Here is a 15,560-nt window from a genome sequence, read left to right on the forward strand (position 1 = left end):
AAGCTGCAAGAAATACCTTACATGAAATTAAAAAAAAAATCATCTCAATGCTTACTTTAATGCACAGCCTTAGCTTCCTGGCATTTCCTTCATTTCCTCAGGGGAAGGTTATTTCTCCAACTTCTTTCTTTCCAACTGATTGCTAGGATTTCAATCTCTTTAGACCTTTTGCGTTAGAGGAAGAAACACATCTGCTTTTTTTCCCCTCAACTTGGGGAGTTCGGAGTTCATCACAGTCTTTCCTTGTTTAACTACCTATAGAATTTGAATTTCAAAAAGCAAATTGCCTTTTAGGCTAGAAAGTTCAAAATCAAAACATATCAGCTTCACATCCTCAAAACTGGAAAACGAGAAGTTTAATTTCTTACTTCTGCTTTCTCTTCATGTAGGAAAAAGGGATCTTGATAAATGATCTTCTGAAAGGAAAACGAAGACACCAACGAAGACGTGACTTGCACGTTCTGTCCGAGGGCTGTTTTACCTCCTGCAACTTTGGTTTGCTGTCATCAAGAGGACGTTGTGCAGAGCAGCCATAACGCAGGCTGAGGATTCAATTATTTCACAGTCTAGGCGATTTCAGGCAAATCCACTTTTAATCAGAACTAAGTTCAACGAGGTCAGTATTTTACAGCTGATGAAACTAAGGCCCAATTGCTAGCTAACCCATGACCAACGTACAAATTCAAGTCCATGCACTTGCCATCGAGCTGAGGAATTTATGTCATAAGCTCGCCTGTTTTGGTCAGGAAGTTTCTACTTAACTGTAGTCCAAAAATAAATCTTTATTACAGTTAATAAATATAAATATTAACATCAGTGTATTTAGAGGAAAACTGTTAAGATTAACCCTCCCAAGCCACCACGCATGGATTAGAGCTTAGAGAACTTGCTACCAAGGGTTCAGAATAGGATTTCTGAGAACTGGAAAGGATCTTAGAAATGATTTTACAGAACAAGGTCAGCTTGTCTCATAACATTTATATCTCTTTCTCCATTTTTCTTAATTGGGAGGCAGCAGGTAGAGTAGGAAGTTTGTCACACACTGGGGTCTAAATTTATCTTTATTAGCTAGGCATGTCCAGCTCACTAAATCCATTTTTATGTTAATGGCAGAGGTGGGATAGATGACCTACCAGCTCTATTTTTATGTGAATCTGTTGCTTATTCTAATAGGAAAATCCTGATTAGAAAAATCAAATTGTTACAACCTAAGCTTAACCTTTAGACTTTCTTGCTTCAAAGTTGCTTGCTCTCAGTTGGGGCCTGATTTTCATCTCTGCTGTAGCCATCTAAACCTGATCACCACAAAGGCAGCAGGCAAGGCAATGATGTGGTGGGGAATGTAAAACCTCTGTTCCAGAAAATCAAAATCGTCTCCCTAATTCACAAAGTTTTTGAAGATTCTTCTCTGTGGGTTTCTCTGTGCCACGTTCCTGTTTGTTCTTTACTCCCTTTAAAAAAACATCTCCAAAACCCTTCCTCTACCCTCTCAGTAGAGTGGAGCTTGTTTAATAGAAATACATCTCAGTTGCTTCCCCAAAGCAAAAGATTATTTTACAATCTGAATTTGGGGAAAAGATGACTTGAATGGTAACTAATAATTACATATCCTTACTGCGTTCCAAGCACTTTCCATTCATGAAGGCATTTAACCCCCGAAGCTCTGAAAAGTAGATACAAATATCCTTTACTATCCAAATCTAGTCAGTTCCTGAGACCAGGTTAGAAATCAGAGTTCAATAAGTCTGAAAGGTCAGGGAAGCTTCATTATCTGAATTGATCTTCATTTACCTGCTTGGGATGGGGTGAGGCCTGACCTTAAATAAAGCAAATAATGTCATTCAAAAGTGCAAACCCATTTGGTTGCTTTATTGTAACAGCAAGGGTTTAGGAAGCGTTCACACAGGGATAGATATTTATCCCATTATCCCCGTTTTACAGATGAGGGAATGGACACAGGCAGGCTGAGTAAGCTGCCCTAGGTTTCACAGCTCGTGTGGCAGAGCCAGCAATCCCTTCTAGGCACTAAAGCACCAAGGTCAGGATCCAGTTTGTGCTAGACTGCCCAGCTAAAGCTATTGTTTTCTTTGTGGCCAGTGGTATCATCAATGCACATTACCACTGGAGCTTTTCTGGGAGAGTTTTGAGGGAGGCTTACCAGAATTCCCAAACTCATTTTTTTTTTACTTAGAGCTCACTTTCTCAACAGACTTTGATGATATGTTCTGTTAGCACCAATATAAAAAAGTGTTAGATAATGCAACTAGCTACTTTTTGTAGTTTAACAGTTTAATGACATGGCTTGAGAAACCATGATGTTCCCTTCAGTCAACATCTTGAATTAATTCCACCACTGCACGTGAAATGGTAATCTTTCTCTTGTAGAGTCACAGGAAAAGCAGATGTCTCACAGCAGAAAAATGCAAGTTGGAGGGCAGTGTAATTGGAGTTGTCTGGGAGATCTGCTTGCAATCTCTGAAAACTTGGGGCCTCTTCAAACCATTGTTCGTCCTCAACTAACCATGCTTGTGAGACCAGACCATGGCTGTATTTAGTCCTTTAATATTTCTTCAAGTATTTAATGAATGATACGGGCAACAATTTTCCTTCAGAGCTCAGCCAGGGCCCTCACGAGATTATGCAAAAGTTTGGACGTGCTCTCCCATGGGTCAGCTGACTGACGTCCAAATAAAAACCAAAGGATGGGCTCATGTTTACAGGCTAAAGAAAATCTTAGGTATTAAGCTGATAGATGTTGAATTTTAGTGGAAAATGAATTCCTGCTTCATTGTGAAGTCTATTTACACATTCATGTAGCAACAAGGCTAGGCATAAAGTAGGATTATAAAGTAGGATTAAATCAGTAACAAAGAAAATATACCTCCTTGGAGGTCTTCCAGATAATAAGGGCTCTGGTTACACCTGCCACTCAGAGTGTCTGCCTCTTTGTCATCATGTGGTAAAAAGGTCAAAGGTATGTGGCCATGTGCCAGGAGCCACCCTTTAAACACAAGGCAAACTCCTGGAATATGCTTCAGTTTAAGAACAAAAATGTCATTGTAGTGAATTGCAATGCAAGAAGGACATGAGGTTTAAGACAAAGCTCTGAGACTTAACATGTCAATGTGAAATCTCCAAGTATGCACCTTGTATCTTGGTGATTTGGACCCTCTGGTAGAAAGCGCAGAGATTCAGTGTCTAAGGCACTCAAGGAGAGCCAGACTTAGAAAATCTAGGTTCTAATCAAGACTCATCATTTGACCTTGGATGAGTCACTTGCCCACTGAGTGAGCCTTAGTTTCTTTTTCTGATTAAGAGAAAGTGAAATGGCATGATCTCTAGGATTCCTGTCAGTTCTAGAAGGCTTGTGGTTCTTATTTATGGTTTAGAGCTTTGACTAATTTGCTTAATTTTGCCTAATCTATCATTTCTACTGAATCATATCTGTTTACTCAGGGTAGAGGTTTCACATCTCTGAAATATCCCTTGGAGATCCCAAAGACCTGAGCAAATTTAAACTGGTCATATTCCACTTATTAGGCTATTACTGCTCAGCCAATGAAGGCTAACCAATACCTTCAAGGGCAAGATACACTGTAAAACGTTTTAACCAATATCCAGACTCACCAAAACTTGAGTTTCTTTTCTCTATAATCCCTGGCTCCTCAAATACCCAGGAGATAACTTTTCAGGGTTCATGCATGCATGCTCATTCACTAAGTCACGTCTGACTCTTTGCAACCCCATGGACTGTAGCCCGCCAGGCTCCTCTGTCCATAGCATTCTCCAGGCAGTGATACTGGAATGAGTCGCCATTTCCTCCTCCAGGGGAATCTTCCTGATCCAGGCCTAGAAATCGCATCTCCTAAGTCTCCTGCATTGCATGTAGATTTTTTACCACTGAGCCGAAGGGAAACATTCACTAGATTTTAATTGCATATACCCCCTATTGTAAATATTCATAATTTTGTTGTTTTTAGTTGAAATGCCCTGAAATCAGTTTTCTTTTTCAAGTATTTACATACATGAAACAAATATAACAGGAGTCAAGAGTAAAAATTCTCTTAAGCACATACATAACCATAGTACGTATTACTTGAATATTTACAATTTTTTAAAATTTAATAACCATTGTCATATTGTCTCATGATTTATACAATTTAAAAATAAGCCTACGTGGTCACATTGATTTTTTAAAAATACAGCATGTGTTTGAATCACAGAATGATTAGCAAAATCCATTACTTCATCATTCACCATCCTCCATAAAAACCACATTGAACAGAGTACTGAGGAAAAAGCAGACTGCTTTTCAGTGGGAAAGCATATTAAAATTAAAATCAAGGGCACTTTTAATTGGAAAGGCACAAATCTTCACAGGAAGCTACCTATAATCTTTTGAAATTGCAGCAGGAATACTGTACACGTCTCCAGTCCGTGAATAATGCATCTTCCCTTCCTGGCTGACGGTGGTCAGCATGAAACCCTGCGAGTTACACCCTACAATTTAGGAATCGGGGTGGCCGCCAGCGCTATGCTTTCAATTGCACACTCGTCGGTGCCTCTGCGGATGCGGAAGTAACCTTCCTCACCCCAGTTCGTGCCCCAGCTGTTTTTAACAATCCAGTAATCCAGTCCCGAGGCCGCGTCCGTGCCGTAGCCCACCAGCAGCACAGCGTGATTGGTCAGCTCGAAGGGGTTGAAAGGGTCTCGCAGCCCCGTGTGGTGGTAGACGCCCTGGCGGTAGTGCAGGAAGTCGTCGTAGACTTCAAAGGCAACGGCCATGGGCCCCTGGTGGACCAGCTCGAGCTTCATCAGGGCTTCATTGCAGCCGCCGTAGAAACCGCCCACGTAGTGGTACTCGGAAGAATAGTACCGGAAGCAGCCCTCTTTCAGTTTGCACGGCGAATCCGTGCCTGTGTAGGGGAAGCAGTCCTCTTCCACCAGCCCGAAGTCCTGGGCGTACTTCCCTGCGATGAGGTAAGGGAAGCCACCTTCACAGCCTGCGGGTGAAGAGCACACAGGGTTACCACCGTCTGTTAGAAAGGGCTACAGGAGAAACTGTCCCGTTTCACATGTTTTCTTTTCTACTCCATTAATGTGTTTTTAAAGATTTATTGGGTATTTGGCTGTGACGGGTCTTGGTTACTGTGTGCAGGCTTTCTGCAGTTGTGGCAGCGTGGGCTCCTCTCCAGCTGTGGCGGGGGCTTATCGCAGTGGCCTCTCTGCGTGTGGACCTCCGCAGCTGTGGATCCTGGTCTCAGCTGTCCTGTGGCACGTGGGCTCTTCCCGGACCAGGGACAGAACCCGTGTCCCCTGCACTGGCAGGTGGATTCTTTGTCACCGAGCCACCAAGGAAGCCCACTAACTATTCTTATGTCACCCCTGAAAGTTGCTCTTGGCTTAAATACCGCTTCATTCACCCTTCCATCAGCCATCTAGCTAACTATCCTCTCATCCCCGTCTATCATACATTTATTTGGCCCCTGAAGTGGAAGGTAGCTTCGTGGTTAAGTGGGAGGCTCTGAAGCCTATATAGATTCAAATCCAAAACTGTGTTAAGAATTTAATTTCTCTGTACCTCTGTTTACTTATCTGTAAAATACAGACAGCAATAGCACCTTCCTTGTAGGATTAAGTCACGTAAAAGCAATAAAAGCTTGCAATTATTGTCACTACTAAACAAGCAGACACCTCCTCAGGGAAGTCTTCTCTGACCATCTCCTGCAGAAAAGTCTGAATCAGGTCCCCATATCCTTCCTTCCCTCCAGTCCTGGCCCCAGTATATCTCAGAGACACTGCAGGTTCAGTTCCAGACCACCACAATAAAGCAAATATCACAATGAAGAAAGTCACACAAATGCTTTGTTTTCCCAGGGAATATAAAAGTTATGTTTACAGTTTACTGTAGTCTATTAAGTGTTCATGTTTTCCAGAAGAAGCAATACACACACCATAATTTAAAAATGCTCTATTGCAAAAAAACAAAACCCACTAACCATCACCAAAGCATTCAGTGAGTCATAATCATTTTGCTGGGGGGAGGGTTGGAAGTATTTCAAGAATTACCAAAATGTGACAAGGAGACATGAAGTGAGCAAACACTGCTGGGAAAACGGCGCTGACAGCCTGGCTCAACGCAGGTCACCACAAACCTTCAATTTGTAAAAACACACCGTGTCTGAGAAGAGCAAGACAACAAGCTATGCCAGTATACACATCCATAACCCTGTACTTTTCCTTCATTGTTCTCATGCTTATTGAATTTCTATTTTCCTTGCCTCACTGTAAGCTTCATGAGGTTACTCTCGTGATATTTTAGAGTCTGCAGGGCCCAGAAGTCACAATGTGGGTGTTTAATATTAAAGTATCTCAGGAAGAATAAAAGGCTCACTGACAAATAACTATACACCAGCAGCTGCACTGGTGAACTGGGAAACTTCCAAGTAGCCAAATCTGGGGACGGCAGCAGCAAACTTCAAAATGAGCCGATTTCTCCCTGAATCCACTGGCTTTCTACACACCTTATATATGCCCTGTTCTGAAAGCCTACGTACAAAACTTTTACATCCTTCCAGAGAGAAACTAGTGTTCATACGCTTTCAATAAGAATTAGGTTTCAGAGTGAGACCTTATTTGAAACTGAAACTCGTAGTTAGAAGCTGGGAGGTCTTCAAAATCCTATAGAACAGCTTCATGTCTGTCCCTTGTCTATATGTAGCATAACAGCTGCGCCCTCAGGGTTCTGACCACTGTTGCGTAATGTATGTAAGAGGCTCCAGAGAGCCCGTCCTTACTCAGAGTATAGCGATTACTGACACTGTGCTGGATGCCACAGTGAGTTCCATGGGAAACCACTAAGTAGTGAGTGACGGAGCCGGAACTTGCACCCAGGTTTTCTGAGAGCAGACACTGTGCTCTTTCTACCCCCCATCCTGATGGTTTTGCCAACAATGGCAAACTACACACAGCTCAACAGTGCCTGAAACACACTTACCTTGAGCATACTGACTGCAAGACACAACCTCCTGAGGACTCAAGATTGGGGTCTGAGTATTGTTGGTTAGTATGCGGATTCTTGCTTCCATCATCCCCATAGAAGCAAATGAGTAGCAGCTTCCGCAAGACCCTAGTGATGGAAAAGGAAAACATATAACCTCAGAGAGTCTGACGCCCTCAAGAAAAGCCAAAGAAAACCTGAGTGGATGACATACATTAATATAGCTATATTGAGTGTTGCTGCTTTTGTTCCTAAGAATTAGCACAATAAAGGAGACTCAATCAATGAACGCTATTGACCTTACAGGCAAATATTAAGATTTCAGCTTTTTCACCAAAAGGCAAACATTACTAAATGGGACTTTCCTTGAGAATGCTTTGGGAGGGAAAAAACCTCCTAACTTCTGCAAAGCACTTGACAGTATTCTTAATAATGAAGAAACGATGTATTGATACATCTGCAACATTTTGAGCCAAGTTGAAAGAAAATTAGGGAGAAATACATATGAACTGAGCTTCTAAATATCTCCAGAGAGGTATTTTCTAAAGCAACTTGTTGGGTGGAATTAACTCAAAGAATGGCTCAAGTATAGGTGTATTATTATAGAGAGTTGGATTCAACCAGGGAAAATATAACAAAAAGAGTAATTATTTTATAATGACCAATATGGTATTTAAGGTATTCAATAAGGAAGTAAAGATATTAAAGCAGATGGGGGTAGTGAAATTGAAAATAAATTGAAAAGTAGTTGGAAGGAAGTAGGGGAGAAGGGAAAAGAAAACAGCTTAATTTAATACCTGAATGCTCTGGCAAAGACAAAATAAATTTACTTATGAAGCATATGCTAGGAATATAGTTGCTACTTCAAAAGAAGAAAAAAATACTGTATTATGAGGTAATTTATATAAAGATATTTTTTAATCTGGTTCTTCAATATGAGTAGAAGAAATTTATGCACAGAATAAAATATGGCATGTAATAAAACTAGATTTCCACTTATTACAATTCCAGAGGGAAATGAACATAATTTTAATATCTTTATTATAACATAGCCTCCTTTACCTCTGCCACTGATGTAAATTCTACCTGGAGATATACTTGTATCAAACCCCCCAAAAGTGAAAGCTAGTCACTCAGTCAACCCAGGGATTGAACCCAGGTATCCTGTACCCAAGATCTGCTGCACCCAAGACACTGGAAATTAAATGAAATTGATATATTATTCAATTTACTAATAACTTAAAAAAACCCCCAAAACTAACAAAACTCATTCTACATAAAGAGAATGCTGCCTTTGTTCTCTTTAATAAATGTGAATTTAGTAATTTAGTGACTGCCTTCCTCAGAAAAATATTCATAACATTATATTTTAAAAGTATGAGGGGCATCATTTTTCTCTTCTCCAAGTAAATGTTCATTCATGTCTATCCCTGAGAACAAAGGAATACCAGGATATTCTAAGCTCAGTCTCTGGCGTGCTATGAAAAAGTCAAAGTATTAGTCGCTCAGTTGTGTCTGACTCTTTGTGGCCCCGTGGACGGTAACCCGCCAGGCTCCTCTGTCCATGGAATTCTCCAGGCAAGAATACTGGAGGGGGTAACCATACCTTCTCCAGGGGAGCTTCCCAACCCAGGGACTGAACCCAGGTCTCCCGCATTGCAGGCAGATTCTTTACCATCTGAGCCACCAGGGAACATTCTAAACTCTACTTGAATTACTTAATACTATTTTCCTTAAACTAAACTGAATTTCCTTGAGTGTTTACAGGAAACCTGTCTTCTTCACCTTGATGCAATGAAGGAACTCAATGTATCTCTGTAGAAAGAAGTCAGATTATAAACAAGCAGACACATATTTATAGCCAGGAAAAAGTTATTTCAATGAAAACAGTCAGTCTTTACTTTTAGTCTATTAGTGCCCCGTCACCCTTTAACTGCTACCATTTCTGACGGTTCCCAAAATTCTCCCCATAAACATCTCAGATTTATCCATACTGCTTTTGCTAAATTGTGACAATTAGAAGAGAAATATTTGGAAGGGGGCCTTGGAATTCATCTAGTGTACAATCTACTCACTTGACAATGCATACACTGAGACTCAGAAAGAGGCAATGGCCTGGCCAGTCACCAAACTAAAGGATGGCAGATGCCAGCGCCCGGCTGCCTCCCAACAGGAGAAGGCAATGGCAACCCACTCCAGTACTCTTGCCTGGAAAATCCCATGGACGGAGGAGCCTGGTAGGCTGCAGTCCACAGGGTCGCACAGAGTCGGGCACGACTGAAGCGACTTAGCAGCTGCCTCCTAAGGAATACTGTTTTCTTCCATTTACAGATCCATATTGACTTTAAAGAATTCTCAGATTTCCTTTCCCCATCTTCCAGTCACTCGGCAGACCAAAACTAACTTGTCCATTTTGTTTTGGAAGTCATCTAAATAATACTGCCCTTAGGACTCCTCTTTCACATGATAGAAAGTCAGAGAACTAGACGAGTGCCAATAAATGGCAAAGCCAATGTTCCTGTCGTGAGACATCAGTAATATCACAAGAGAGTCTAGAAACAATCCCAATTTGGCCGTTTAGCAGTCTTGGCCCATGGCAGTCACAGAAATAACTCTGTTGGCTTTAAGTATTAAACCTTCATTATCAGGCCATCCAGCACTGTGTGAGGGACAGGCTACAAGTCCATTCCAGGACTCAGAATGTTCTATTACCAGAGAAATTACAAGGAGGAGGGAAGGAAATAATCTTCCTCAAGCCTGTGATGTTCCCAAGGTCAGCTGCTGAAGTAATTAACATCTCTTCAAAAGTCAAGGCCAGAGTCTAGATTCCAAAAGGACCATTTTCTTTTAAGAAGATAACAGGGCAACAAAGAATAGGAGGGCTTTCCTGGTGGATCCCTGGTTAAGAATCAGCTCCCCAATGCAGGAGGTAAGAGTTCAATTCTTGGGCTGGGACGATACCCCGGAGGAGGAAATGGCAACCCACTCCAGTATTCTTGCCTGGGAAATCCCATGGACAGAGGAGCCAGGTGGGCTACAGTCCATGGGGTCGCAAAAGAGTCAGACAAGACTTAGCAACTAAACAACAACAATAAAAAGAAAAGAATAAGAGGGGGAGTTGGCCCAGACAGAGTTCTGCGGTAATCAAGTTTCCATAATCTCAAATAGATAATGTAACTGCCACATGGCTTAACTGCATGTTAACGCTCAGCCTTCACCTTCTAACAGCGGAGAACACACTGAACGGGTAGTAAGGAGCCAGGATTCTTTTTTGCCCTTCCCACTCACCCCATCAGTCAGCTATGTGACTGGGCAATTCACTTGACCTTTCTGACATTTCTTGTCATCTTGGATGTAAAAGGAATAGGGTGGAACAGTTCAACATCCCTGCCTTCCAGCTTTAGTATAAACAACAGTTGGAACAAGGCTAAAATGAACTAGATTTTTAAAGTTAGGAAACCGCTCTGCATTTCCTAATTAATGTGACCTGAAAGATACTCCCCTTCTCTCTTGAAGACACAATAATAAAGACAGCACAACTGGGAGATGAACAAGGAAAGTCCTTCTCTTCCAATTTCCTAGCTCTCTTCCCTCTCACATGCAAAGTAAACCTTAGTTATAAGGCTGGTGCTTACAGGGTAAAAGTTTATCCCCCTACCCAGGACTTTTTTTGTTTTTGTTTTTTTCATTACTCTTAATTTGCTCTCTGAATAGAGAAAAGTTGTAAATTCCCTGAACTGTGGGTAATTTTGAATTCTATAGGACACTGGTGTATTTAAGTTAGTGGAAACTTCCAAGTAGCCCAGTTAGTAGGAAGAGAAAATAATTTTTTTCATAACCTAAAGTACAGAACACCACAAAGAAGTCAGAAGAGGAACCACTGAGTGCACTATTTTCTCAGATATCTGAGAAGATACCACAGATGAGGGATCAATTTAAAAGCAATGAATCACTCAAAGCCCTCTGTTTTTAAACTGCCCATGTCTATACAAACCATATTTATAATACGCAAAGAATATGGAATATTACAGACAACAATAGCTTTGACTGAGCTACAAGAGACACTGTCAAAAAATCTGTGGTTAGAAAGTCTGATTTCCTTCGAATTATTATCTCAGCACTAGTCAATCAAACCTTTTTGGGAAGTGAGCTGAATGAAAATTTTCCTCCAACTTTCTCTTAATGAATTTTTTAAACGCCCTACTTACAGAAGTTATATTGTATCTTAATGTTTTGTTTTTAAGTCTTGCTAAGCTGTAGTCTCTACAAAGGACTGTATCATATTAGTCTTCATATCCTCAGCCTTTAAACAAAAATTCCTGACACATTAGATACCCTATAAATACAACACAGTGGGAAAAACCATGTGCTAAGCCCTCAACAGTCAATGCGTAGTATCTACTTAATCCTCTCCAGTAAGGACAGGAAACCTATTTGATGACAGAATAAATCTTAATCATCAAATCTTTTTAACTGACTTTCCATTCATTTCTCAATTACCTTTAACTTTCTCTCATTTCCAATCCCTCATTTTCAAAGAAGCTGTCCCCTTTCCAAGAAGGACCCACACTTTCTCTGGAGCCAAAGAGCCCAAGAATAACTGGCACAAAGACAAAGAGATGAGACCTCCAGTGCCAGATAAAGGACAGGAACCCTGCCGCTGCAGGACTTGCCCAAAGCCCCATACATTCAGGACACTCTCCAAGGATGCAGTGGGGATGAACTGAAGGGGTGGTGGTGAATACTAAGAACCGGGAGAGGCTGATCACTGAATTTTTAGGAAAGGGGAAGGGAAGTTTATCTTTGGGTGTTATTAATGTATAATCCTTTCAAGAGACACCAATCAGAATGTTTCCAGACAGCAAATACTACACCCACTTTATAGTAACAAATCAGTCTTGCATACAGCTGTCTTCAAAATGAGCTTAGAAGTAATAAACCTGAGCATTGTATAAATGATTCTCCAGTCACTGTTGGCTAAAATTTAGGCTAAGATAATTTGCTCTCAAGTGCTATTAGAGGCGTTATCAAATCTACTCATACTGTATCTAATTTTCAGAAACAACTGACAAAATGCAATTATAGCGATAATGCTGGTAAACACTCCACCGGGAAGCTGAGTTAATACTTACCACCGTATGTCATATCCTGATGTAAAGTTAACTGAAAGATCCTTACACAATTCGAAAAATCTACTTCATCAGCAAAAAAAAATTAAGGAATCATTTTCTGGGCTCCTATAATTAGACTAATGATGGGGGAGTGGTGGGGGGAGAGTGGGTAGACACTTAAAGAAGGATTCCAGAAAAAAGAAGATACGGTGTGTGCGTACACACACACACACACACACACACACACACACACAGTGGAGTATTGCTCAGCCGTAAGAAAATGAAATAATGCAATGTGTAGCAACATGGATGAACCTAGAGATTATCTTACTAAGTAAGTCAGCCCTCCAGGCTCCTCTTTCATCGGGACTCTCCAGGCATGCACACTGAAGTGGGCTGCCATGCCCTCCTCCAGGGGATCTTCCCAAACCAGGGACTGAACCCAGGTCTCCCGCATTGCAGGCGTTCTTTACAGACTGAGCCACCAGGGAGGCTCAGGAATACTGAGGAGGTAGCCTATACCTTCTCCAGGGATCTTCCCAACCCAAGAATCAAACCAGGGTCTCCTATATTGCAGGTGGATTCTTTACCAGCTGAGCTACAGGGGAAGCCCAAGGGAATCACAGAGAAAGACAAATAACATATGATATCACTTATTCATATCACATATTCACATTAAACTATAATGGAAAAGAATCTGAAAAAGTATATAAAAGCTGAATCACTTTGCTGTACACCTGAAACTAATACAACATTCTAAGTCAACTATATTTCAGTTAAAAAAATGAAAGATTCCAACAAACCACCTGCAGAAGGAAGACAAGAAAGACTAATTTTAGCTGCAATTCTTTGTTGCAATACAAGTCTCCGTAACTTGGAGCGCAAATGAGTTTGGCTTATATACTACTCTAATGAATTTCACTAGCTATCTGGAACACACACTGAGGAGGACACTGAAGAAATGCTGAGCTCAGCTGGAGAGATCACGTATTACCAGTGTCTGTCAAGGATACAAAAAGAAGAAGTGCGTATTCATTAGCTATAGATTTTCTATTTCTTTACTAAAGTAGATCATACCAGTTTCATCTCTGTATCCCCAGAATGTGAGAGCCTGGTACATAGTAAATGTTCAATAAATATTTCAGAATGATTTAATACAAAAGAAAAAAATCAGACATTTTTTTACCTTGGTTTCGAACAGGAGTAACAAAATTGATACCGTGAACATTTCTCCAATCCCAGGATTTTGGCAAATGCAAAATCTTTTTCTGTATTTCAGCAGTTATAGGTGCAGGTTTGGGCCTAGGATGGAAATAGACACTTGACATCAATACATAGTCTTTCCTTTGAGGATGATTTCCTAACCTTTAATCCCATAATTTCAACCACCTGGCTGGCTAGGATATAGATTCAGATCCAAAGAACACTTGTCCATCAGTGTTTCAAAGTGTCTATAATACAAAAATGTGTCATTATACAACTAAGTTAGATAGATTGCCCCCTTTTTTTTTTCTTCCAATTTATTTATTTGGCTATGACTGGTCTTAGCTGTGGCATGTGGGATCTTTAGTTGCAACATGTAGGGTCTAGTTCCTTGACTAGGGATTGAACCCAGGCCTCCTGCATTGGGATCACAGTGTCTCAGCCACTGGCTACTGAAGTCTCAAAATTACCCATCTATTTTTCAGGATCTAGTAATTTTCCCCTATGAAATAACATTGGTTTTATATATTCCCATTGCTAGTTTTAGTATGCCTAAATAACAGCATTCTCTTTTCATATATTTTGACCCAAAAACGTAGATATGGGAAATTGAAGATGACCTACAAAGGTTTTAGAGAAAACAGAGGAATTACTGATGTTTGACTCTATGGAGGGTGGTGATGGTAGTCACAAAAGAAGTGAAAGGCAGAGAAATAGAGGATGTAAGTAGAAGAAGGCAAACTAGGTCAATAAACAGATAAGAGTAAGACATAAAGACACCTACAGTGGCTTCACACTTCCTAGCTGTATGACACTCGTCAAAGAACTTAACATCATAAAACTATGTCACCTCCTGTTACGATGTGCATAGTCATACCTACCTCTAACCTCTGTTATGATAATTCAATGCAATAATGACTAATGTGCTTAAAACATTACCTAGTCTTGGATGTCTTTAATAACCTATTAAGCTATTATGGTGATTACCAAGACCATCAACATCCATGTCTTTAAGACTATATATGCTGCTGATACATTTAAGTAACTATCTTACATGTGAACAAAACACTCAATTGAAGTGTTAACTTCCTTCTTCCTACATCCTATAGGCAGAGTGTTTATCCGTCAATGCACACACAGACAGAATAAAAGCAACGTGATAAATGAAGCTCAATGGTATGAAAATGAAGTGAGTGAAAGAGGAAGCTGGGTGGCAGAGAAGTGAGAATTACAAACATCATAGGCACCTTATACATTATTGGCTCTTCATCATTTGGGTCCAGATTCTTAAGAATTCGGAGAAAGCTCTGGGCTCACTCAGAGAGATGTCCATAAATGGTACATTTTCCTACAATTTGAGCAGGTTCAGTTTCAGAGATTCAGGTTAAGAATCTCTGAGTTTCTATTATGTCACTTTCAGCAGATCTAACGTATATACAAAAATGCTACTGAAAACCAGGCGGCTAGACCACAATGTCTGGCTTCAACACCTCCCACTTCTATCTCATCTTAAACCTTCTAAGGAGACTTATTAGCCTTAAAAACAGGGCTTCATGAATCTATCTCTTCTCTAAAACCAAGGTGGTTGGGTGCAAAGAGAAAAATTCAAGTACAGGAGTTCTTCAGAAACATGGCATCAGATACATGGCAATGCAGTTGTGTCTCAGGCTCAAATCTTTCAGACAGGAGCCCTGGTCTCCCTAAGGTTCCAACACTGATTGCATCTCCACTGGGGGCTCCTCTGGATTGCTACTGGACAGCTCTCAACTTTCCGTCTCACACAGACACAGGATGGCTCTTTCACTTTAGCAAATCTGAGAAGGGATACAATACGCTGCCTTTCTGAATTTTGACTAAACAGAACATCTCGTAGACTAGTCACTCCTTAGAATATACTATGAGAAACATTATACAAAAAAAATTTTTTTGAGACAGGCGTATAATTATGAGAGAATGCTATCAGTCAGACAGGAAGAAAACTCCATACAGTCTCAGAGTAGTAAAATGCCAGATTATGATCATTAGTCTGCAGAAGAAAACCTTAGCAATGAATCTTATTGTTGTTCATTTGCCAAGTTGTGTCCTACTCTTTATGACACCATGGACTGCAGTACGTCAGGCTCCTCCTCCACTATCTCCTGGAGTTTGCTCAAATTCATATCCACTGAGTTCAGTTCAGTTCAGTCGCTCAGTTGTATCCGACTCTTTGCGACCCCATGAATTACAGCATGTCAGGCCTCCCTGTC

The 15,560-nt window shown here is 40.7% G+C and overlaps 1 protein-coding gene across 1 annotated transcript in view; it reads right to left on the reverse strand.

Moving 5' to 3' along the window:
- Positions 1–635: 635 nt before the first annotated feature.
- Positions 636–15,560, reverse strand: part of CTSC (cathepsin C) — a 45,094-nt gene continuing 30,169 nt past the window's right edge. The window contains exons 5-7 of the mRNA XM_068979150.1: positions 13,298–13,413; positions 6,998–7,129; positions 636–5,003 (exon numbers count right to left, since the gene is read on the reverse strand). Of these exons, the coding sequence (XP_068835251.1) occupies positions 4,501–5,003; positions 6,998–7,129; positions 13,298–13,413 (751 nt within the window). The 3' untranslated portion in view covers positions 636–4,500. The remainder of the gene's footprint in view (positions 5,004–6,997; positions 7,130–13,297; positions 13,414–15,560) is intronic.

Source organism: Capricornis sumatraensis, chromosome 8 (genome assembly GCF_032405125.1).
Source record: "Capricornis sumatraensis isolate serow.1 chromosome 8, serow.2, whole genome shotgun sequence".
Taxonomy (NCBI): Eukaryota; Metazoa; Chordata; class Mammalia; order Artiodactyla; family Bovidae; genus Capricornis; species Capricornis sumatraensis.